General features: G+C 38.4%; 3 protein-coding genes across 4 annotated transcripts in view; all 3 read left to right on the top strand.

Moving 5' to 3' along the window:
* LOC103669080 (olfactory receptor-like protein OLF3) overlaps positions 1–25,384 on the top strand; it is a 116,797-nt gene that overhangs the window by 58,921 nt on the left and 32,492 nt on the right. The gene's annotated exons all lie outside the window — the stretch shown is intronic.
* The window catches only part of LOC103668971 (olfactory receptor 2F1-like), a 104,240-nt gene that overhangs the window by 58,929 nt on the left and 19,927 nt on the right, over positions 1–25,384 (top strand). The gene's annotated exons all lie outside the window — the stretch shown is intronic.
* LOC103668967 (olfactory receptor-like protein OLF3) lies at positions 20,233–23,041 on the top strand. The gene has a single exon (XM_008697285.2). It carries the CDS (start codon positions 21,749–21,751, stop codon positions 22,700–22,702), a length of 954 nt encoding a protein of 317 aa, XP_008695507.1. The 5' UTR covers positions 20,233–21,748; the 3' UTR covers positions 22,703–23,041.

Genomic DNA, 25,384 nt, shown 5'->3' with positions numbered 1-25,384 from the left:
CCAGTTGTCTAGGTAGTTCTCATCCAGTCATGTAAAGTCAAGTAAAAGTTGCTTCTCAAAAGAACAGGCAACTTGACAAAAGCATTTCCTCCCCCAAACCCTATGGACCAGCACGTTCATTCTCTAATCAAATCTCCTCATAGGCTCTATTCAGCATTTCAGTCTGCCATAGATATTTCAAGGTTTAGTGAGAGGATGGGGTCATAAGTACCAAATAGAAGATTGTTTGCACTGCAGGTGAATCATCTGGAGAGTTTCTTTTGGGCTGCTCTTGAAACTGGCATTCATGGTACCCTAACCTGATTGACCTTCGAGCGGTAAATCCAAAATGGACAAAGATGGAAAAAACTGAGTCTTGAAGAAGCAGGTGCAGCTAAAGAATAAATAATAGATTGCACTGGTGTTACTATAATAGAAGCTTCCAGGCTGGATACCCAGACATTAGGCCTCAATGACATAGTTCATTGATTAGAGAAGTTATTTCCTTATATGGTACAATGTTGTGGATATTGACTTGATGTCCCACTGCATGGGATGTAGGGATCACTGTCTTACAATGAGTTTCCATATGAAATGTAACCTGTTCTCCACCTGCTCCTAAAAGTATTCTTTAGGGGAGCCTGGGTGGCTCAGCTGGTTAAGCATCCAACTCTTGATTTTAGCTCAGGTCGTAATCTCGGGATTGCGAGATTGAGCCCTCTGTGCTAGGTGTGGAGACTGCTTAGGATTCTCTCTCTTTCTCCCTCTGCCCCCCTCCTCTCCTTGCTCCCTCTCTCTCTCAAAAAAAAAATAATAAAATAAAAATATTCTTTGTACTATTTATTTCTTGGATCAGAGCAAACTGCTTTAGAAGCAGACTGGATCTCCAGTCTGGGTCAGATTCTTTGGTCTGGTCTGTTGAGGCTGAAGACCACATGCTGCTACTGGGTCCTTCTCCTGAGAGACACCAAGGGGAGGAAATGATTAAGCTAAATGCTCTTGAGTGCATACTCATTAACATGATTTCAGACTTCTTACTATCAAGGGCTTTCTTTTATGGGGTTTGAAGATTCTAAATATCCCTTTTAAATTTTCAAGTTCTGAAATAAACACATGATCTCAAATGTAGTCTAATCAAGTCAGAGTCCAATGCATGTGGCAGAAACTGGCTAGCTGCTCATAAAACATTTTTCTACTTCACAGTGAGGTAAACAATGGAACCAAGTTCTAACTTCCTAAATGTAGATGCAAAGAAAGACAATATGCCACTTCCAGGCCTGGCCTGTTGAAATCTCCCAGCCACCAGCCTCCATTATTCATTGTTTTGCTCTGAAGTCACCCATATATGGGGGATCCAGCACAGGACTCTAGGGGTTCAGAGGGCAGAGGAGGCTGGATCCTGAGTCAACGACTGAATGAGAACTACCCAGAAGAGCCATCCCCACCAGTGTTACCCACATAGGAATATGTATAAATAAGAAATAAATTTTACTGTGTTAAGCCATGGTTATTTGGGAACTGTTTGTTTCAGCATCTAGCCCACTTTGAATAGTACGAGATTATTATTTTAATATGATCATTTCACAAATATTCTGTGTACATCTAATTATTACCCTGCTACTTATAACTAACGAATGATCTTTGCCTTCAGGCTGCTCACAGTCTGATCAATTTCCAGTAATTTGGACTTTTTCATAATTATTACAAATGTGTTTAAAATTGCTCTAGCTTTTGAAGTTTTAAGTAGATACAAAGTATTGAAATGTGACAGTTAAAAGCTTCATGTCTTTATCATATAAACTGATGTTGAGCCAACACTCCAAATTCCTTACTACTTGATTTTTTGTGTGTGTGCCTAAGTGCTATGCTAAGATTAATAAATAATAAAGACTAATTCCTTATTTTATTTTTTATTGAGGTGTAACTTACATACAGTAAATTCATTCTTTTTTTGTGCAGAATTGTATGAGTTTTAAAAATGTATACAATCATATAAGCACCACCACAATCAGGACAGAAATTGTCATCATCCAAGCATATTCTTGTGCCCCTTTTTAGTCAAATGATTTTCTAAACACCGTTAATGGTCAGCCACCAAACAGATTTCTCTATTTGTCTATTGCAAAATATCATGTAAATGGAATCAGTAGGATAAAGCCTTTGAGTATGACTTCTTTTCCTTAGCATAAAGCATTTGAGATGCATTCATGTTTTTTCATGTTACTCCATTCTTTTTAATTGTGGAGTAATAGTTTAATTGTATGGATGTACCACATTTGTTGATCTACTTTTTAAAGTGCATTTGGATTGTTTCTAATTTGGGGGAATTAGGAACAAAAACTATTGTAAACATTCAACTACAAATTTTTGGGTGAACATAAATGAATTCAGTTGGGTGAAAAGAAATCCCACATAGGAGTTCTATGGTGGTTATGATAAGAGCAAGTTTTATCTCATAATAAACTGCCAAACTTTTTAAAAGTGGTGGCACCATTTGCATGTGCACAAGCAATAATGAGAGTTGCAGTTTTTCCACATGATTACCAGTGCTGGCTAGTGTCAGTTATTATCATTTTTTTTAAGGTTAGCAATTTTGATAGATGGGTAGTGATGTCTCTCTGTGGCTTTAATTTGCATTTTTGGGGGACTAATGATGTTGAATATCTTTTCTTGTGCTTTTTTGGCCATCTGTGTGCTTTTGATGGGATGTCTGTTCATGTCTTTTGCCCAATTTTCACTTCATTGTTTATTTTCTTACTGTTTAGTTTTGAGGATTTGTTAAATATTCTAGATACGAGTCTTTTATAAGATATGTGTTTTGCAAGCATCTTTTCCCAGTCTGTGGCTTGTCTTTTCATTTTCTTAACAGTGTCTTTCAAGAAGCAGAGGTTTTAATTTTAAAGAAGTCAAATTTATCCATCTGTTTCATTATAGATTGTATTTCTGGTGTCCTATCTAAAAAATCTCTGCCTAATCCGAGTTCACAACGATTTTGGTCAGTATTTGAGACCCTGATCCATTTTGAGTAAATTTTTGTATGTATAATTGAAGGCCTGGATCCAAGTTTCTTTTTTTGCATATGGATATCTAGTTGTCCATCACCATTTGTTGAAAATTCTGTTTTTTTCCTCCATTAAATTTTCTTTGTGCTTTTTCCAAAAATAATTGACCATGGGTGTATATATTTGTGGACTCTTCTGTTCCTTTGATCCTTTCATCTAACACTGTGACTTGAAATTTGTAGTGTAAGTTATCCAACTTTGTTCTTCTTTTTCAAAATTTTTTCAGTTATTCTAGATCCTTTGTTTTTCCACAAACTTTTAGAATCAGATTAATTCTTACAAAAATTAGTTTTGCTTTGTATCCACAGATCAGTTTGGAAGAGAATTAATATTTTTAAAATATTGTCTTTCACTCCATGAACATGGTAACTTTCTCCATTTATTGAGGTGTTCTTAGATTCCTTTCATCAGTGTTTTATAGTTTTCAGCATACAGATCTAGCATGTATTTTGTTAGTTTGCACCTACTTCTTTCATGTTTTTATGCACTGTTGTAAACAGCACTGCCTTTTAGATTTTTTAATTGAAAATTTTTTATTGCTTGTAATTACAAATACAACTGATTTTTGTATATTGCTATTGTGACTAGTGAACTTGCTAAACTCATTAGTTATAGTAGCTTTCTTGTAGACTAGTTAAATTTTCTGCATAGATAATTATGTCATCTGTGCATAGAGACAGAATTATTTCTTCCTTTCCAATCTGAATTCCCTTTGTTTCTGCTGCCTTATAAAAGGCCCTGGCAAGGGCCTTTAGTACAGTGTTAAATAGAGTGGTACAAAAGGGCACCTTTGCCTTATTCCCAATTCTAAGGGGAAAGGATCTGATCTTTTACCATCTAGTATGAACCCAGTTGAAGGTTTTTTTAGATGCCATTTATCAGGTTGAGGAAGTTCTCTTTTCCTAGTTTGCTGACAGTTTTTATCATGATTGAATGTTAAAATTTTTTTATTTCAAGTTTTTATTTAAATTCTAGTTAAACATATATGGTAAAATTGGTTTCAGGTGTAGAGTGTAGTGATTCATCACTTACATATGACACCCAGTGTTCATCACAAGTGCCCGCCTTACTAGAGGGTATCATGCTAAGTGAAATAAGTCAGTCGAGAAACAAATTATCATATGATTTCACTCGTATGTGGATTTTAAGAAACAAAACAGGAGCATAAGGAAAGGGAGGGAAAAGTAAAATAAGATGAAATCAGAGAGGGGGATAAACCATAAGAAACTCTGAATCATAGGAAACAAACTGAGGTTTGCTGGAGTGGAGGGGAGTGGGAGGTAACCGGGTGATGGACATTAAGGAGAGCAAGTGATGTAAGGAGTACTGGGTATAAGGCTGATGAATCACTGAACTCTACCCCTGAAACTAATTAATTAATTGAATTTAATAAAAAATGAAATTAGGTTACTAATTGAATTTATTAAATTAATTAATTAGTTAATTGAATTTAAATAAAAATGAAAACAAAACAAAATAAATAAATAAGCTTATTATTTGTTCAGAAAAAAAAACCAAACAAGTACCCTCCTTAATCCCCAGCACCCATTTAGCCCATTCTCCACCTGCCTCCCTCCATCAACCCTCAGTTTCTTCTCTATAGTTAAGAGTCTCATGCTTTGCATCCCTCTTTCTCTTTCTTTTTTTTCTCTTACCCTATGTTCATTTATTTTGTTTCTTAAATTCCACATATGACTGAAATCATTTGGTATTTGTCTTTCTCTGCCTGTTAGTTTAGCATAATACACTCATGTCCAACCACATCGTTGCAAACGGTAAGATTTCATTCTTTTTGAAATGAAAATATTCCTTTGTATATGTATACCACATCTTCTTTATCCATTTATCAGTCAGTGGACACTGGGATCCATAATTTGGCTATTGTTAATACTGCTATAAACATCGGGGTGTGTGTGCCCCTTCGAATCTGTATTTTTGTATCCTTTGGGTAAATACCTAGTAGTGCAATTGCTGGGTCATAGGTAGTTCTATTTTTTAACTTTTTGAGGAACTTCCTTATTGTTTTCCAGAGTGGCTAACCAATTGGCATTCTCACCAACAGTGTAAGAGGGTTCCCCTTTCTCCAGATCCTCCCCAATATTTGTTATTTCCTTGTTCTTAATTTTAGTCATTCTGACAGATGTGAGGTGGTATCTCATTGTGGTTTTGATTTGTATTTCCCTGATACTGAGTGATGTTGAGCATCTTATCATGTGTCTGTTAACTATATGCATGTTGTCTTTGGACAAATGTCTGTTCATGTTTTCTGCCCATTTTTAAAACTGGATTATTATTTATTTTTTAGGTGTTGAATTTGATAAGTTCTTTAAAGATTTTGGTTACTAACCCTCTATTGGATGTCATTTGCAAATATCTTCTCCCATTCTGTTGGTTGTCTTTCGGTTTTGTTGATTATTTCCCTCTCTGTGCAGAAGCTTTTTATCTTGATGAGGTCCCAATAGTTTATTTTTGCTTTTGTTTCCTTTGCCTCCAGAGATGTGTCTAGTAAGAAGTTGCTAGGGCTGATGTCAAAAAGGTTACTGCCTATCTTCTCCCCTAGGATTTTGATTATTTCCTGTCTCACATTTAGGTCTTTCATCTATTTTGAGTTTATTTTTGTGTATGGTGTAAGAAAGTGATCCAGTTTCATTCTTCTGCATGTAGCTGTCCAGTTCTCCCAGCACCATTTGTTGAAGAGACTGTCTTTTTTCCATTGGGTATTCTTTCCTACTATGTCAAAGATTTGTTGGCCATACAGTTGTGGGTCCATTTCTGGGTTTTCTATTCTGTTCCATTGATCTATGTCTGTTTTTGTGCCAGTACCATACTGTCTTGGTGACTGCAGCTTTGTAAAATAGCTTGAAGTTTGGAATTGTGATACCTCCAGCTTTGCTTTGTTTTTTCAGGATTGCTTTGGCTATTCAGAGTCTTTTTTGGTTCCAGACAACTTTTAGAATTGTTTGTTCTAGCTCTGTGAAAAATGCTGCTGGTATTTTTTTATGGATTACATTTAATGTGTAGATTGCTTTGGGTAGTATAGACATTTTAATAATATTTGTTCTTCTAATCCGTAATCATGGAATGTCTTTCCATTTCCTTGTGTAGTCATCTTCAATTTCTTTCATTGGTATTTTTTAGTTTTCAGATTACAGGTCTTTCTCCTCTTAAGTTTATTCCTCAATATCTTATTATTTTTGGTGTAATTGTAAATGGGATTGTTTACTTCATTTCTCTTTCTGCTGCTTTATTACTGGTGTAGAAATGAAATAGATTTCTGTAGATTGATTTGTATCCTGTGACTTTACTGATTTATCAGTTCTAGCAGTTCTTTGGTGAGATATTTTAATTTCATGTATGTTAGCTCTTGTTTGATATTATCCCATACTCTCTTCTCTTTGTATCATCATCATTATTTGTTCTCTTTGTACTTCACTTTTGCTAATTTCTATCAACTCTATTCTCACTGATTTTTTCTCAGTTCTGTTGAGTTTACCCATAAGCAATCTTCATCTTTGTTACTGTGTTCTTGAGTCTAGTATTTCCATGTGATTCTTCCATATATTTTTCAATTATCTACTGAAATTCCTCATGTGTTTATGACACTGTCCGTCTTTTCCACTATATCCTTTAATGTTTTAATGATAGTGATTTTAAAGCCCTGTGTGATGATTCCTATATACAGTTCATATTTAATTCTTGCTCTCTTAATTGCTTGGCCCAGTAACAGCATATTTTTTCTTGATTTTTCTCTGATCTTTAATTTTGGTTAAACCCAGATGTGTGTGTGTAGGATAACAGACAATGAGATAAATAGTATTATACTTTGCAGTGGACACATCTCTTCTGTTTACTCGGTGAGCTATTGTGTATGGGGTGTGGAATCAGTGCAACCAGGACTGCATTGGGTTTGAGTTTTATGTTGCTATGGTGAACCAACAAATTCAATTTTTTCTATCATGATTTATTCTTAGTTTGGGATGTTCAGTGGTTGGTGGGCTTTTCCCAGTGTCACTGAACTGCCCTTAGTTTTAGGCTCTTTCTTTTAGACTGCATGTGGAGAGTGTGTCTGTCCACAGACTGCCTCTACCCCATGGTAATAGCTTTGAGTTGTTCCTTAATTCCTGCTGGCCTGGTGATGGAGGGTGAGGCTTTATTTATTTTATTCTGGTTCTTTCTCAGTCTTAGGCAAATCATTTGTCCCTGTGTTTCAGACTTTCTTAGTGATCCTGCCCTTCTGTGGTCCTAGGAGTGACCTAGATTGGTCTCCTGCCCAATAGAGGAGACCTAGAAAGTTTTTTTTTGTTTGTTTGTTTGTTTCTGTTCCCCCTTCCCTCAGGAATGAGTCTTTACCTGTCTCTGAGGAAAACAGGATTTGGTACCCTTCCCCGGTGGCTTCAGGCTTTTGTTCCATAACGGAGATGATTTGGTGGTTGGAGGGTTCCTTATCTTACTGTGGCAGATGTGGCTGCCTTCACCTAGACATGCACTATGAAGGAGACTTTCTCTGGTTTTCTACCACCCTCAAACATTCTCGTGAGGATGGGTTTAAGTATGTGGAGAAAATCTCGAGAATATGTGTGAATACCTCTATTTTTCTCTGGCTGCTAGCCATTGTATACTCACAGTACTCCCACATTCAGCCTTTACCAATCTGATAAATCAATTCTTACAGGCTTTCATGGTGCCCCACATTCCTCCCATACTCTGGTTCAGGTAAGGCAAAGCCTGTGTCCCATGTCTTTCTGGACGCAACTATCATTCTTGAGATTTCATTTTATTTGGTTTCCCAGCAACCTCAGCTTTCTGATGATTTTAAAAATAGTTATGGTTTTGTAGATTATCTGCTCTTTTCTTGTTTGATGGAGGTGATGTTCATTCAAGCTTTCTACAACATAAATGGAATCTGGAAGAAACTAAATTACTCTTTAAAGTCTGTTTTAACAGATAAAGTAAAAGAGGGAAATAGATGCTAATTTTCAGCTAAGTACTAGTAAAACAATGGCAAATAAAACTCTTTGGACCAAGGAATTTTAAGTCAACAAATCACTTACCTGGAAGCAGCATACCCAACTTAGATGCAGTGTTTGGAGCAAGTATTTGTGTTCTTGCAAACCAAGTCAACACACAGATAGTATATATTATTGTGTTCATCACAAGTGCTTCTTGAAGAAGGTATTCCAGTTTGTAGGCTGATACCCATGAGATGACCTTCTTGGTCAGAAGAGAGCATTTCCTATTTGGGGAATAGCAGGAATTGTAGGATGGGTGGGGGCTTATAGGGGAGACAAACAGGGAAAACTGAAATTGTGGTTGACTTTGAACTTCTTTTCTCATAATTAGTTGAGATACAGCATTAGAGCCATTAAGATTAAATATTTGTGAAGTGAGTAATGGTAGAATAAAATGTTGTAATGAAAAATTAATGTGACAGTGGTTTACAGAATGAATTGTTCCAGGTGTTCTCAAATGTATTCTATCAGAAACACCTGAAAGGCTCATTAAGACACAGTTTTCTGGACCCTCTGCAACATATCTGATTCAATAAGTTTGGGTAGAATGAAGTCTATCATGCATTGAAATGAACTGAATTGCTTAGCACTTTGGTACAAATGTTAAAATAGCAGTCAGCAGTTTTAGTAATGGAAAGAAAAGATCTGTGTGACAATGCTTCCAGTAAAAGTTGATATAACTTGCTGAGTGATGGAGGTTGAATGAAAAAAAAGGTTCCCCAGGTCTGGAGCAGAAGTGACTGAGATTGCTGTGGGGTCCTTACCAAAACTTGGAATTTGGGAGTTTCCCTTTTTGTTGTCTGCAGATGAGTGGAGAAAAACAGCAGTGATGTGAACATCTGGATGCTGTAACCACAGCACTCCCAGCCATGGAATTTTCCCACCTTTCCTCAGAGAAAGTATCCAGGCAATTCTGTCAATCTAGGGGAGTTCAGAAATTCAGGTGAGGAATGAGAAGCATCTCTGCTTTCTCTTTCTATTGCTTAGAATATCACAGAAACATTGTCAAAGTCACTGGGTGCCGTAGTTACTATACCATGTTACTATAACATGGCCGAATGAATGAGGGGACAAGCAGGATGATACGTTGGTGAGAATAGAAGATGTGGAAGTAATCATGGGACATTAGGGAAATAGATGAGGTGGCATGTGGATGATGAGGGATGCATACGTGGTTGGCTGTGCAGATAAGCAGATGGCTGAGTGAGTATGGAGATGGCTATAGACAGTGGGTAAGTGTGTGGATATGTAAATGGTAGTGCTAAAAGTGACTGGGTATTGGACTTGGAGATGAATGGACAAAGGATTCACTTACAGGGTTCATGATGCCTAAAGAATATATCAGAGATGTAATGTGACTGCATTCTGTGAATTTTGCATTTAATCTATTCATAAAAATTAAAGATCTGGAAAGGTATAGAAAGCTAACACTTCTGTACTTCTGTGTTGAGAATTTCAATGACCCTTTTCCTTTCCTTTTTGCCCCCATGTAAAGCTTAAGATTTTCTACATCCCTTTTCTGGGATCTTATTTGGAGTCTTAAGTCTATTATGTGATATTAGTATTTTCAAAACTTGAATAGTACCATGAAAGATGTACTCAGGTGTGCATCCATCTTTGCAAAACTTGGAGCGGGTCCAGTGGGTCTTTGTGCATATTCAGGGGAGTGAGGCACAATGCTTCTGTGTCCAGAAGGAGAGATGAGGTTATCTTGGAGCTTAAGGGAACAACTGGGTTTTGGGTTTTTTGTTTTTTGTTTTTTTTCCGCTGGGTTTGATTGTAGACCTAGTCACTGCTCAGTAGAATGGGGCATGAGTGCTAAATGTCAGGTTTGGGCTACAGAGAATATTCTAAAACCTCAGAAAACTAGTATCTCTGGATTTTTAGAATGACCCTAGGCTTCAGAGAGTTGCTGTGGTTGAGGAGGATGGGGAAGAGCAGGCTTCACAGGTAGAAGGGCAGCATGGAGGCCCTGCCCTCGAGAACTGGGAGTGGTGACAGTGATAGACACTCAAATGCATAAAGCTCCTGAGGGGAGTCTGTCAGCCCCACATTGCTAATTTGGACACTGCTGTACCTCATTAGGTTTGTATGGAAGCCAATTGTGGGGCACCTGCGAACTTTCTAGTAGCTGTTGACCTCACATCTAAACTAGTCCCAGATGAGTTCTTAGCCAGGAGCCTGAGGAGTCTAGGACAATTCATCTCTCTGGCCCATGACTTTGTTAGAGGGAAGCATTCTTTAGAAACCAGCATAAAATTAGACTGAAGTAGACACATCTATTTGTCAGGTACTAATCATTGTTTGAGAGCTCGAATGGAGGCACCAACAGAGGGTGGGTATATACAGTGTCTAGTGGGGCAGAAATAGAACCGATCTATAGAACACCTTCCCAAGTGGCCCTGGGATCTTTTGTTAACTGACTTGCTAGGGAGTTTGGATCAGGAATGTGACCTATGGATGCTGCAATCTTCTCACCCTAACTAGTATGGCAAATGTCCTAAAGTGATTCTGCCTTCTTGAAGCTGGCGGCTCTGGTACATTTCTGTTCTAAGGGTTCTTAATTCCAAACTTGTGTACTGACAGAGAGAGAAAAAGTGCAATGGCAGGAAATAGGATGAAGCAACTGGTTAATAATTAAAAAGTGGAGTTCCTATGGATGAATTCTGCATCTTTTGGGGGGAAAGCACTTAGGAAACAAGCCCAGATCTATGAAATGATTAGTTAGGTTTTGATATTCTTTAATATGTAGTAAGAATATATTATATTTCCAGACAAGATAAATTGTCAATTGCTTTAAAATATCTTTTCCCAGTTACTTGTCTAAGGGTATATATACGAAGTATTTGGATTTTCCTTTCTACAGTAGGGATTTAAAATGTAAACTGATTAAATTGATTGCTCAAATTCATATACACTCAAGAATATGGGCTGGGACTAGAAATAAGGCATCCTGACTCTCGTTTCAGGGTTGGTTCCTCTAGAATGGGCTGGAGAAATTGTATTGTGGAGACATAGTTTTTTGAGGGAATTTAGTCTTGCCTGCAAAGCAGAAGACATATAAAGAAGCTGAGCATTTATAGAATGCAATTACGATAAATTATATCACAAAAGGTAAATTTCAGGATTGCACATGTTGGAGAACCTGGGTCCTCAATAACTGGGCTCTGTACATGTGAAGAGTCAGGTAACAAAATCCAGATATGAAGCAGAAAATAAGATTCCAAGAAGAAAAATTAATTGCCCTCTCAGGATTAAAAATTATCTTTAAAACACCTTCCCAAGTGGCCCTGGGATCTTTTGTTTCCAAATATTAGGATGATGCAAATATTCCTGCCCATGATGGGTATATTCAGTGTATGCAACAACTAAATATTCAGCAACAGCTTAGAAGACTCTTTGTTTAAATAAAAGTGACATTTCTACTGACAACTCAATTGTATAAAAGTGTGGTCCGGTTTATTTTGACCAGCATGAAAGAAAGCATATCTGTAGGTTATGGGACTTACCTTCATGTGCTCTGTTTCTGAATTCAAGACTTGTAATCTGTCTTTGCTAAGACTGTAGAGGACTCCAACGAGAAGGCCAAATATGATTGTAACTCAGTATGACTTACAGAAGATGATGCACAAACTTTCAGGGGAGAAAAAGCTTTTGGTATTTTATCTCTTAGCCATAAAGCATCATCTCGATAATGAATGGGGGGAAATGTGAATGAGGGGCTCACCCATAAGCCTCAACTGTGTTTCAGACTGGATTTTTGAGGCTGATCCAAGGTTTTGTCCATCCATGAACTCTTTGAATTGGCATGGATAGAGGAAGGCGTAATTATTCTGAAATATAATTCTGGAAGTTGAGATACTGAAGAATCCTTCTATAGTGTGCATTCCTCCGGAGTCTTTTCAAATCACTACTTTTCTCTTCCTGATGTGGGGGAAAGGGAGAAGATAATTTCTGAAGCCATCAGTCAATAGAAATGGAAAATATTATTTGATAGAATTAATTTAAATGTATTTAAATGGATAACATTTAAATGGATATCACATTCACTGGTGGTGTAGGATATTAAATGTGGCACTGAATGTTGAATAGGTAAATATACCCATGTGTCAAGCCCTGGATACTTCCTTCCTTGTGAAGGAAAATTGAGTATTTTGGATTGTTGGTCCATAAAGTAGCAATGAAAACTAAATGCAACTAAAAATTGCTTAATAAATGTGGACAGCAACATCTGAAGACATCTCTAGAGACTCACCAGTGATGATCCTGTCTGTGTGTACCAACACATGAAAAATTCTGTCATACTTGTTTTATTTGTCTGTGGTATGGGTCAGGTTACTCATTTAGTTCTTGAGCAGTTTCTCAGAACTCCTCAAGGTTGTATCATATTGTTAGAGTAGGACTATGGGGAGGATGTGGTAAAGGCTAAAAGGGTACTTTATGTTGAGAATTGCTACTTGGGGCAATACCCTTTCTCTCAGGTGTACTGCAGAGCTATAGGAAAGTCGGGATGGAAGGGGCTCCCATGTGGGAGGTCCACTGGTCAGAATTTAAGTATATTATGATAGCTGGGAGAGGTCTCATTTTTAGGACTCCAAAATACCAGATGTTTACAACAAATATTACTAAAAATCACTGCCTGAGAATTTACCATTAGAAATATATTTAACTTGGGGCACCTGGGTGGCTCAGTCGTTTGAGTGTCTGCCTTAGACTCAGGTCATGATCCCAGGGTCCTGGGATCAAGTCCTGCATCGGGCTCCTTGCTCACTGGAGAGCCTTGTTCTCCCTCCCCCTCTGCCTGCCATTTCCCCTGCTTGTGTGCACACTCTCTCTCGCTCTCTCTCTTTCTGTCAAATGAATAAATATCTTTAAAAAAAAAAGAAATATATTTAACTTAAAGATCTTGATTTTGCTGATATTCTTCTTAGGATGGGAGAGGAAAGGGCAATTTTAGGGCATGGACCACTTTACTGGAGGGCAGACCTTGGTGTAGGGAGTTAGAGATGACATGAAAGTCTTTGTTCATAGATGAAGGGTTAGAAGGCAGACTCAGATAGGGGGAGTTAGGAATAAGCTAAGGCTAAATTTTATCTGCTCCATGGAGTTAAAGGCCAGAGAGAGAGACAGCGAGAGAGGGAAAACAAGCAGGGGAAGTGGGAGAGGGAGAAGCAGGCTTCTCGCTGAGCAGAGAGCCCGAGGTGGGGCTCGATCCCCAGACCCTGCGATCATGACCTGAGCTGAAGGCAGACACTTAATGATTGAGTCACCCAGGCGTCCCTAGGGTAGCTCTATTTTTAACTTCTTGAGAAACCTCCATACTGTTTTCCAGAGTGGCTGCACCAGCTTGCATTCCCACCAACAGTGTAAGAGGGTTCCCCTTTCTCCACATCCTCACCAACATTTGTTGTTCTTGTCTTGTTAATTTTAACCGTTCTTTCTGACTGGTGTAAAGTGGTATCTCATTGTGGTTTTGATTTGTATTTCCTTGATGGCTAGTGATGTGGAGCATTTTTTCATGTGTCTGTTGGCCATTTGTATGTCTTCTTTGGAGAAGTGTCTGTTCATGTCTTCTGGCCATTTCTTGACTGGATTATTTGTTTTTTTGGATGTCAAGTTTGATAAGTTCTTTATAGATCTTGGATACCAGCCCTTTATCTGTTATGTCATTTGCAAATATCTTCTCTCATTCCATAGGTAGCCTTTTAGTTTAGTCAGCTATTTCCTTTGCTATGCAGAAGCTTTTCATTTTGATGAAGTCCCAATAGTTCATTTTTGCTTTTGTTTTCCTTGCCTTTAGAGAGTTTTGTCCATCCATGAACTCTTTGAATTGGCATGGATAGAGGAAGGCGTAATTATTCTGAAATATAATTCTGGAAGTTGAGATACTGAAGAATCCTTCTATAGTGTGCATTCCTCCGGAGTCTTTTCAAATCACTACTTTTCTCTTCCTGATGTGGGGGAAAGGGAGAAGATAATTTCTGAAGCCATCAGTCAATAGAAATGGAAAATATTATTTGATAGAATTAATTTAAATGTATTTAAATGGATAACATTTAAATGGATATCACATTCACTGGTGGTGTAGGATATTAAATGTGGCACTGAATGTTGAATAGGTAAATATACCCATGTGTCAAGCCCTGGATACTTCCTTCCTTGTGAAGGAAAATTGAGTATTTTGGATTGTTGGTCCATAAAGTAGCAATGAAAACTAAATGCAACTAAAAATTGCTTAATAAATGTGGACAGCAACATCTGAAGACATCTCTAGAGACTCACCAGTGATGATCCTGTCTGTGTGTACCAACACATGAAAAATTCTGTCATACTTGTTTTATTTGTCTGTGGTATGGGTCAGGTTACTCATTTAGTTCTTGAGCAGTTTCTCAGAACTCCTCAAGGTTGTATCATATTGTTAGAGTAGGACTATGGGGAGGATGTGGTAAAGGCTAAAAGGGTACTTTATGTTGAGAATTGCTACTTGGGGCAATACCCTTTCTCTCAGGTGTACTGCAGAGCTATAGGAAAGTCGGGATGGAAGGGGCTCCCATGTGGGAGGTCCACTGGTCAGAATTTAAGTATATTATGATAGCTGGGAGAGGTCTCATTTTTAGGACTCCAAAATACCAGATGTTTACAACAAATATTACTAAAAATCACTGCCTGAGAATTTACCATTAGAAATATATTTAACTTGGGGCACCTGGGTGGCTCAGTCGTTTGAGTGTCTGCCTTAGACTCAGGTCATGATCCCAGGGTCCTGGGATCAAGTCCTGCATCGGGCTCCTTGCTCACTGGAGAGCCTTGTTCTCCCTCCCCCTCTGCCTGCCATTTCCCCTGCTTGTGTGCACACTCTCTCTCGCTCTCTCTCTTTCTGTCAAATGAATAAATATCTTTAAAAAAAAAAGAAATATATTTAACTTAAAGATCTTGATTTTGCTGATATTCTTCTTAGGATGGGAGAGGAAAGGGCAATTTTAGGGCATGGACCACTTTACTGGAGGGCAGACCTTGGTGTAGGGAGTTAGAGATGACATGAAAGTCTTTGTTCATAGATGAAGGGTTAGAAGGCAGACTCAGATAGGGGGAGTTAGGAATAAGCTAAGGCTAAATTTTATCTGCTCCATGGAGTTAAAGGCCAGAGAGAGAGACAGCGAGAGAGGGAAAACAAGCAGGGGAAGTGGGAGAGGGAGAAGCAGGCTTCTCGCTGAGCAGAGAGCCCGAGGTGGGGCTCGATCCCCAGACCCTGCGATCATGACCTGAGCTGAAGGCAGACACTTAATGATTGAGTCACCCAGGCGTCCCTAGGGTAGCTCTATTTTTAACTTCTTGAGAAACCTCCATACTGTTTTCCAGAGTGGCTGCACCAGCTTGCATTCCCACCAACAGTGTAAGAGGGTTCCCCTTTCTCCACATCCTCACCAACATTTGTTGTTCTTGTCTTGTTAATTTTAACCGTTCTTTCTGACTGGTGTAAAGTGGTATCTCATTGTGGTTTTGATTTGTATTTCCTTGATGGCTAGTGATGTGGAGCATTTTTTCATGTGTCTGTTGGCCATTTGTATGTCTTCTTTGGAGAAGTGTCTGTTCATGTCTTCTGGCCATTTCTTGACTGGATTATTTGTTTTTTTGGATGTCAAGTTTGATAAGTTCTTTATAGATCTTGGATACCAGCCCTTTATCTGTTATGTCATTTGCAAATATCTTCTCTCATTCCATAGGTAGCCTTTTAGTTTAGTCAGCTATTTCCTTTGCTATGCAGAAGCTTTTCATTTTGATGAAGTCCCAATAGTTCATTTTTGCTTTTGTTTTCCTTGCCTTTAGAGACGTGTCTTGCAAGAAGTTGCAGGCGCTGAGGTCGAAAAGGTTACTGCCTGTGTTCTCCTCTAGGATCTTGATGGATTCCTGTCTCACATTTGTCTTTCATCCATTTTGAGTTTATCTTTGTGTATGGTGTAAGAGAATGGTCCAGTTTCATTCTACTGCATGTGGCTGTCCAATTTTCCCAGTGCCATTTATTGAAGAGACTGTCTTTTTTCCATTGATATTCTTTCCTGCCTTGTTGAAGATTAGTTGACCATAGAGTTGAGGGTCCATTTCTGGGCCCTCTATTCTGTTCCATTGATATATCTGTCTGCTTTTATGCCAGTACCATGGTATCTTGGTGATCACAGCTTTGTAAAATAGCTTGAAGTCAGGCATTGTGATGCTCCCAGCTTTGGCTTTCTTTTTCAACATTCCCTTGGCTGTTCAGGGTCTTTTGTGGTTCCATACAAATTTTAGGATTGTTTGTTCCAGCTCTGTGAAAAATGTTGATATTTTGATAGGGATTGCATTGAATGTGTAGATTGCTCTGGGTACCATAGACATTTTAACAATGTTTATTATTCCAATCCATGAACATGGAATGTTTTTCCATCTCTTTGTGCCTTCCTCAATTTCTTTCATAAGTGTTCTGTAGTTTCTATAGTACAGATCTTTACGTCTTTGTTTAGGTTTATTCCTGGGTATCTTATGGTTTTTGGTGTGATTGTAAATGGGATTGATTTCTTAATTTCTCTTTCTTCAGTCACATTGTTAGTGTATAGAAATGCACCCACCTATTTTGTTTTTATTTCTTTGTTATAAAGTTAAGAACATTTTAATCCTGATATCTGCAATAACTAAGAGAAGTTTAAGAGAAGATAAATTAAGAAATAAAGAGAAGATTAATGGAGCTACTTTTAGCTAGAGTCCAACAATGATAATATTTTAATATTTTATTTTTTATTTATTTACTTTTAAAGATTTATTTATTTATTTTAAAGAGAGAGAAAGTGGAGGGAGGAGGAGGGGGAGAGAAACTCAAGCAGACTCCATGCTTAGCACAGAGACTGACCCTGAGATCATGACCTGAGCCAAAATCAAGAGTTGGATTCTTAACTGACTGAGCCACCCAGGTGCCCCCAACGATAATATTTTTTTTAAAGATTTTATTTATTTATTTGACAGAGATAGAGACAGCCAGCGAGAGAGGGAACACAAGCAGGGGGAGTGGGAGAGGAAGAAGCAGGCTCATAGCAGAGGAGCCTGATGTGGGGCTCGATCCCATAACGCCGGAATCACACCCTGAGCTGAAGGCAGACGCTTAACCACTGTGCCACCCAGGTGCCCCCCAACGATGATAATATTTTAAATGAAAAAGTTTGTCATCGCACTCCAGACCTAACTTTTCGTGCAACTTAGTGTTATTTACAAAACTTACCGTTTTCTACTCTTTTTCAAAAAAGATTTTATTTATTGTGACGCCTAGGTGGCTCAGTTAAGTGGCTGCCTTCAGCTCAGTTCATGATCCCAGAGTCCTGGGATGAGTCCCGCATCAGGCTCCTTGCCTGGCAGGGAGTCTGCTTCTCCCTCTGCCTCTGCCGGCCACTGCCCCTCGCCCCACCCCACTTGTGCCCTCTCTTTGTTTCTGTCAAATAAATAAACAAAATCTTAAAAAAAAAAGATTTTATTTACTTTTGTTTGTTTGTTTGTTTATTTTTTTATTTGACACAGAGAGACAGAGAGGGAAGAAGTGGGGAGAGACAGGGAGGGAGAGGCAGGCTCCCCACTGAGCAGGGAGCCCTACACAGGGCTTGATCTCAGGACCCTGAGATCACGACCTGAGCCAAAGGCAGACGCTTAAACGACTGAGCCACCCAGGTGTCCCCGATTTTCTACTCTTACATGACTTATTTTTAAGGGTCAGCCGTAAGCTGGTACACTAGTTTATAAGATTAGGTACTTCATATAAAACTCCCATTTAATATCATTTCATTTTTAAAATATTATTTCATTTTAAATCATTTCACCAAAAGGACAGTGATCAACACAACACTAATAGATTTCAGGCATTAGTGACAGTGCTTTAAGGAGATAATTTTTCATGGACTATTTCAATGATACCTATCATATTATATCACATATTGTGTTTTATTCGTTATGGCCCAAGTAATTACCCTACATCTACCACAGTTCATAAAATACAAGCATGAGGAATTCCTTCCTTCATGGTGCTCTTGTCCAAGGAGGCATCGCAGGGGTATATTATTGTTTAATATGATGTTCTGAGAGGGCAGCATGGCTTATTTATCTTTGAGTAGACAAATAAAGCTCAAGAGAGGTGTCACTTGAGATTTGTTGAGTGTGAGTGTAATATGACCCAAAAATGTAAGTAGGATTTATTGTCTGTCTGCCCGTTTTTTCATATAAAAATCACATTTATTTAAGGTGTACAACATGAAGATTTTATATACATATACACAGTGAAATGATTACTATTGTAGGGGCAATTAACATGTTCTCTCTCATAGTTACCTTTTCTGTGTGTGTGATGAACACCTAAGATCAATTCTCTTAGCAAATTTCCATTATAAGTATTACTATCTATAGTCACCATGATGACATTAGATCTTAAGACTTACTCATCCTAAATAACTGCAACTTTGTACCCTGTAATCGACATCTTCCCATTTCCTCTTCTCCTGGTAACTAAGTTTCTACTCTCTTGTTCTACATATTTGACATTTTAGATTCTGCATGTAAGTGAGATCATGCAGATTTTTTCTTTCTGTATTTGGCTCGTTTCACTTAGCATAATGTCCTCCAGATTCATTCATGTTGCAAATGGCAGGACCTTTTTTATTTTTTTTAAGCTGAAAAACATTCCATTGTGTGTGTGTGTGTGTGTGTGTGTGTGTGTATCAATCATAATTTCTTTATCCATTTAACAGATACTAATTTGTTTCCATATCTTGGCTGTTGTGAATAATGCTGCAATGAACATGGGAGTGCAGGTATCTCTTCGAGATACTGAGTTCATTCCTTTGGGTATATACCAGAAGTGGGATTGCTGGATCCATGGTGATTCTATTTTCAATTTTTTTGAGGAAATGCCATTCTATTTTCCATATTGGCTGCACCAATTTACATTCCCACAAACATGTACAAGAGTTCCCTTTTCTCCACAACCTGCCAACACTTATTGTTTTTTGATAATAGCCATCCTAACGTGTGAGGTGGTATCTCATTCTGGTTTTGATTTGTATTTCCCTGATGATTGGTGTTGCTGAGATATCTTTTCATATACCTGTTAGCCATCTGCATGTCTTCTTGAAAAAAATGTCTGTTCAGGGCTTTGCCAATTTTCAAAATCTGGTTGTTTGTTGTTTTGCTACTGATTTGTATGCGTTCTTTATACAGTTTGGATATTAACCCTTTATCAGATATATAGTTTGCAAATATTTTCTCCAAATCCCTAGGTTGCCCTTTCATTTTGTTGATTGTTCCCTTTGCTGTGAAAAAGCTTTTAGTTGATGTAGTCCCACTTGTTTATTTTTGCTTTTGTTGTTTGAGTTTTTGATGTCAGTATAAAAAAAAAAATCACTGCCTAGACCAATGTCAAGGATGTTTTCCCCATGATCTCTTCTTGGAGTTTTCATATCTTACAATTTAGTCTTTAATTCATTTTTGAGTTTATTTTTATATATGTGTAAGATAAGTGTCTCTTTATTTTCTGTGGGCCTGGGGGACTCTTGAATGCCAAGCCCTGTTGGATCAGAGAGCTAGGGAGTCAGTCCCTCAGGTGACAGCCATAAAAGTTGTGGTGCTGGATATGCAATCCAATTACTTTATCCTCAGAGAGAAGCTGGGAGTTGTGGGTTCTCTCCCAGTTATAAGGAATTGTGCTAGTAGTGGGGATTGTGCCACTCATGTGTCTCAACATTTTCAGCCTGTTTTGATGTGGGTATTTTCTCAATCATCCTATGTGTAGGAGTTGCTCAACTACTTTTTGGATTTCTCTTAGAGGGATTTGATCTGTATATAGGTGTTCATTTGGTACATTCATGAGAGGAGAGAAAGTCAGGAACCTTCTATTCTGCCATCTTGCTGACCTCCTTTCCCAGATTTCATTATATACTAAAGGAGCATTACGTACCTGGCAAAAAGTTCAAGTAGCCAAAGTTGTAACAAATACTGAGAAGAGAACACAAACAAATTTATATTGGAGGGAAAGCTAAATAGGATTAGCTCAGCTGTGCTCATTGATCAACACTGGTTTTGAGGCAAGTAAATGTTTTCTCAGACTAATCATGATTAAAGAAATGCAAAGGGAAGGGTGGTGGTGGAGGTATCATGATGCAGCAGGAAAGAAGGAACTGTTGAAAGAACAGACCAGGTTTTGAGAAGGAAATTAAAGAAATTTATAAATGTATATGTGTCTGAATCACAAATGAGAAAGACATTTCTGGAATGACTTGTTCTGTTTTAGTGTTTAAGAGATAAGAGACTTGGAGAATAGGGAGTCTTCATTTTTCTGCTCAGTGACCCTAACCTGATACCTGTATGGGTTCTGGGATTGGTGGTTAGCTCTGTTTCTGCCCTCAATCCCTCTTGCTGCCTTTAGCTCCTATTTTCCCTTATTTTGTATACTACAAGAAAAAGAAAGTTTGTGAATCACAATATTTTTTTAAGGCAGTGAATCATAGTATTTTTTAAAATTTAATTATTCTTGTTTACATGTTCACAACAGATATAATAACAAATTAGTTCCATGGAAAAAGCACTTCCTGAGTGGAGAAACAGGAGGAAACTCCAATCCAGTGCACATCTACACAAATTCATACTTTCTTCTCTGCCTTGGACCATGAAGAAGGGCCCTTAAACATTGGTGTTTCCTTCTACTTTTATATCAAGTCTTTGCTTTCTTTTGAGCCCGTATATGGAGGGTTGATTATTAATAGTAGTAAACTGAGAAAAATAAAAAGAACAATATACCATTACAATACTTTTCCCTTTGTGATCCCACTGAAGGCTGAGAGACCAAAGGCCAAGAGGATCAAAGGCAATCAAAAAACCAAGAAGTCTTCAAAGCCTCCCATCCATTCTTAAGCCCTTAGTCCTGTGGAAGGTTGCCTCCAATTTTATTTATGTTTGAATTTGTGGAGGGGCAGCATGAAGAAAATCATCTTATCTACCCCAAGGCAGAGGTCATGTTACTATTAATACTCCTACTACTATAGTACTACTACCAGTATTCGTTAACAAAGTACTTTCCCCATAAGTTACCTACAGTTGAGCTTAAATGTACTGGTGAGTTTTATGATATTCCTCTGTTTTGTATATAAAAGCTTGTCACCTAGCCCACATCATATAGCTGTAAATAAGTAAAAAACAAAATCATTTTTGAAGTTTAGGTTCTCTGATTCCAGATCTTTCCACAAGGACCTGACTCTTCCCAGTATTTCCTTTTGTAATAAATTTACCCTTTTCATTATGATGTGTCTAGTTGACATAGGTAGCTTTTAAAAACGTTCCAATCTAGTTTTCTTCATTGTTTATCATTTTACCTGTGATTCTCACCTACCAAAGTCTCCTTGCCCTGGAATCTGAGGCATGTTGGTAAAGATGTGAGCTCCTAGAATTGCACTGTATTATCTCTAGGCTTTAATGGGTCTCCCTGAGACCATCTCATGTGCCTATGAGGGTGCTGGCCTGACTCTGATGCAGAGTGGATATATTGGGATAAAGCCTGTCATCTTCACCCATAAATGGTCTGAAACATCTGGTGAAGGCTAGCTAATTGTATACAGTATGTATTCACTAAAATGGTTCTTTGCTTCAACAACTTCTGTTATCTCTGACTCTGCAGATTAATGATTCTCACGTTTTTTAATGGGAACAGATAACCAGACATGGGTGAGAGAGTTTATTCTCCTTGGCCTGTCCAGTGACTGGGACACACAGGTCTCCCTCTTTGTCCTGTTCTTAGTCATGTACATGGTGACAGTGCTGGGGAACGTCCTCATCGTTCTTCTCATCAGACTGGACAGCCGACTCCACACTCCCATGTACTTCTTTCTCACCAACCTCTCCCTCGTTGATGTCTCTTACGCCACAAGCATCGTTCCTCAGATGCTGGTGCATTTTCTTGCAGCACATAAAGCAATCCCATTTGTGAGCTGTGCAGCCCAGTTATTTTTCTCCCTAGGCTTGGGCGGGATTGAGTTTGTTCTATTGGCAGTGATGGCCTATGACCGCTACGTGGCTGTGTGTAACCCCCTGCGATACTCGGTCATCATGCACGGAGGCCTCTGTGCTAGGTTGGCCATCACATCCTGGGTCAGTGGCTCTGTCAACTCTCTCATCCATACCGCCATCACCTTTCAGCTGCCGATGTGCAAAAACAAGTGTATTGATCACATATCATGTGAAATTTTAGCTGTGGTCAGACTAGCCTGTGTGGACACCTTTTCCAATGAGATCACAATCATGGTTTCTAGCATCATTCTGCTGATGACACCTTTCTGCCTGGTTCTCCTGTCCTACATCCAGATCATCTCCACCATCCTAAAGATCCAGTCCACGGAGGGAAGAAAGAAAGCCTTCCACACCTGTGCCTCTCACCTCACAGTGGTTGTCCTGTGCTATGGCATGGCCATTTTCACGTATATCCAGCCCCGCTCCAGCCCCTCTGTTCTTCAGGAGAAGCTGATCTCTCTCTTCTATGCTGTGTTGACACCCATGCTGAACCCCATGATTTATAGTGTAAGGAATAAGGAGGTGAAGGGGGCTTGGCAGAAGCTATTAGGGCAATTTTCTGGACTAGCATCAAAACTGGCAACTTGAATCCTGAGCATTACTTAGAGAAAGGAGCTTTGCCTGTGTTTTCTCCCACTTGACTCAGATATGGCAGTCATCACCTGCATTGCCCTGGCAACCAGGAAGGAGATGAGGACACATGTACTGGTGATGCTGGGTAGGAGGTTGAGTGATTGGGTTGGGTGTGGGGTGTGGGTGTATTTTTATGTCACAGCAGCGTGTTCAGTGGAGTTGAGCACTGCTGTAAGAGAACTTCTCACCTTTGGCAAAGCATAAGAGACTGTTAATCATAGGAAGCGAACTGAGGGTTGCGGGAAGGGAGGGGGATGGGTGGAGGGGGCAACTGGGTGATGGACATTAAGGAGGGAACGTGATGTAATGAGCACTGGGTATTATATAAGACTGATGAATAGCTGAACTCTACCTCTGAAACTAATAATACACTGTATGTTAATTAATTGAATTTAAATAAAAAATAATGAATTCTAAAAAAAAAAGAAAAAAAAAAGAAAAAAAAGAACTTCTCACCGTTATTCAATCTTCTTTCATATGGCCTGAGAGTAATTGAAGACAACACCATTTACTCTTTTGATTTGTCACATTGTTTGTAATTATGGGCCTATTCATAAATCTTACCTTGTAACACAGTTTTTTATTCATCCACATTTTATAAAACACTATCATGTTTTCACTGGGAACAAAATCATTTTCAATTTGAAGACTCACTTAAAATGTGTGGTATATGTAGCTATATTCAGTAATTGTGTGAGTCACTATTCTCAGAAGAATGTTGCTATCAAGGCTAATGAAGATATTTATTTGTGCTGCATTCATTCCATGTGGATATAAAGACTATCTTGATTAATGGAAATAATTGGGTGGAGAAATATCAACTAAAATTGTTGTTTTCCCCTAATAAGGATATAACCAAGGGTTGTTTGTACACAATGACATTATTGGCTAAGGAATATCTGAGATCCAGTTACTGCTAATTTATTGTGTATACATGGGCATTCATTCAAAGGCAAAAATTCTCTAAATCTGAAAGTTCAGGCTTTTTCTCTGAAACTTTAGAAATAAAGTAAGCAAATAAGCAATGAGATAAATACGTAAAATATCAAAGATGTAGTTAATATAAGAAAAGCAGTTTCCTTAGGCAATCAATGAAAGATAATGCAGCTTTGATGTGGATTTTGGATTTTCGAGATAGGTCAGTCTGCTGTGCAGATGCTACTTGCAAGTCTCCATATTAAGAGCCTTCTTGTATCCCCCACCCCAACACACACGAGGCCCTACTCAACCTTTGTAAATCTAGTAAGTTAGTATCATCTGGGAGTGTACCTCACCTCTGACAATACACCTAAAAAAGGTAAAAGAGGGAAGACATGATTAAACAAGGCATATGTAGGAGATGGAGGAAAAATAATATGATAATTGTGGGTCTTCTCACTTTTTTCAAGAACCTCAAAATGGCGCCCTCTTTCTGTCCCTTTGTCTCTCCACAGAGTCTGTTAATTCTCATTTGGTTGATCAGTATTTGGGAGTTAGTGATCAGGAGGTGAAGGGCTTCCACTGGCCCCTGTTTTCTCTGTGAAATAAGAGGAGGTGCCCATTGCTGAGGAGGAAAGGCAGGAGTAAGAGGTGTGGGAATGATGAAGGTTAAAAGCCCATTTGGGGTCTAGAATAATGTGCCACATTAGCTGTCGTTGCCACTATCGGGCATTTCATGCAATATCAATTACAAGGCCATAGTGGTCAAATTTTCCCTCTGATATGAGCAACTTTATTCTTAGCCTTCTCTAACATAAAGTCACAGATGATCATTTTGTGGGCATCAACTTTGTTAAAGACACTGCTATAGGCATTGTGGGGCACCAAAGTTGTGTTTAGATATGGCCATTGCCTCTGGAAATTTATAGTCTTTTAGGGCAGGGGTTGGGAAACTTTCTGTAACTGGCCAGATTACAATTGTTTTAGGCTTTTTGGGCCACACAAGTCTCCTTCACAGCTACTCTGCCACTGCAGCACCAAAACAGCCATAGACAACACATAAAAGAATGAGTGGGGCTAGTATAAATAAATCTTAATTTTTGAACACTGAAATTTGGATTTTATGTTATTAAAATATTATTCTTCTTTTGATTTTTTTCAACCATTTAAAAATGTAAAACACATCTTTTTCTTGTGGGCCATACAAAAACAGGCAGCAGGCCAAATTTGGCCTCTGGGCTGCAGTTTTCTATAGCGTTATAGAGGAATTAGTATAAAAATGTAAAATTATAACACAAGGTATGCACAGAAAGAGCTCTGGAAATTCAAAGAGAGAGGACATTTTTTTTCCTGGATGTGGAATGAGGGTCATATCGGAGAAGGCTTTTGAGAGAAGATGAAGTAGTTTTCATTTCAGTTTCCATTTCATAAAGCATCTCATGTCTCATAGTCATTTAGGTTTAATTACCCAAGATCTAAGGACTCCATACTAATGGGTGAAAGGAGGAGATGAATCATGCATCAAACACCATCTTAGATAACTGTTGATTACTAACTGGATGATGTGTATTACTTCTTAGTCCTTGAAGAATTTAACAACAGTGGCAGGTCTGTAGTGAGCACATTCTCTTACATTCAAGCTGAAGCTTTCATTCTGTTCTTCCTTATCCTGATAAATGGGACCATCAAGTGTTCCCATGTTCCATTAAAATCCAGTAT

This window comes from Ursus maritimus, unplaced genomic scaffold (assembly GCF_017311325.1).
Source record: "Ursus maritimus isolate PB19 unplaced genomic scaffold, ASM1731132v1 scaffold_3, whole genome shotgun sequence".
NCBI lineage: Eukaryota > Metazoa > Chordata > Mammalia > Carnivora > Ursidae > Ursus > Ursus maritimus.
The sequence above is the reverse complement of the archived record's forward strand: the minus strand, read 5'-3'. Positions and strand labels throughout refer to the sequence as shown.

Bases quoted from the DNA above. Each gene is read 5' to 3' on its own strand.
- LOC103668967 (XM_008697285.2), top strand. From the start codon at position 21,749: ATGGGAACAGATAACCAGACATGGGTGAGAGAGTTTATTCTCCTTGGC.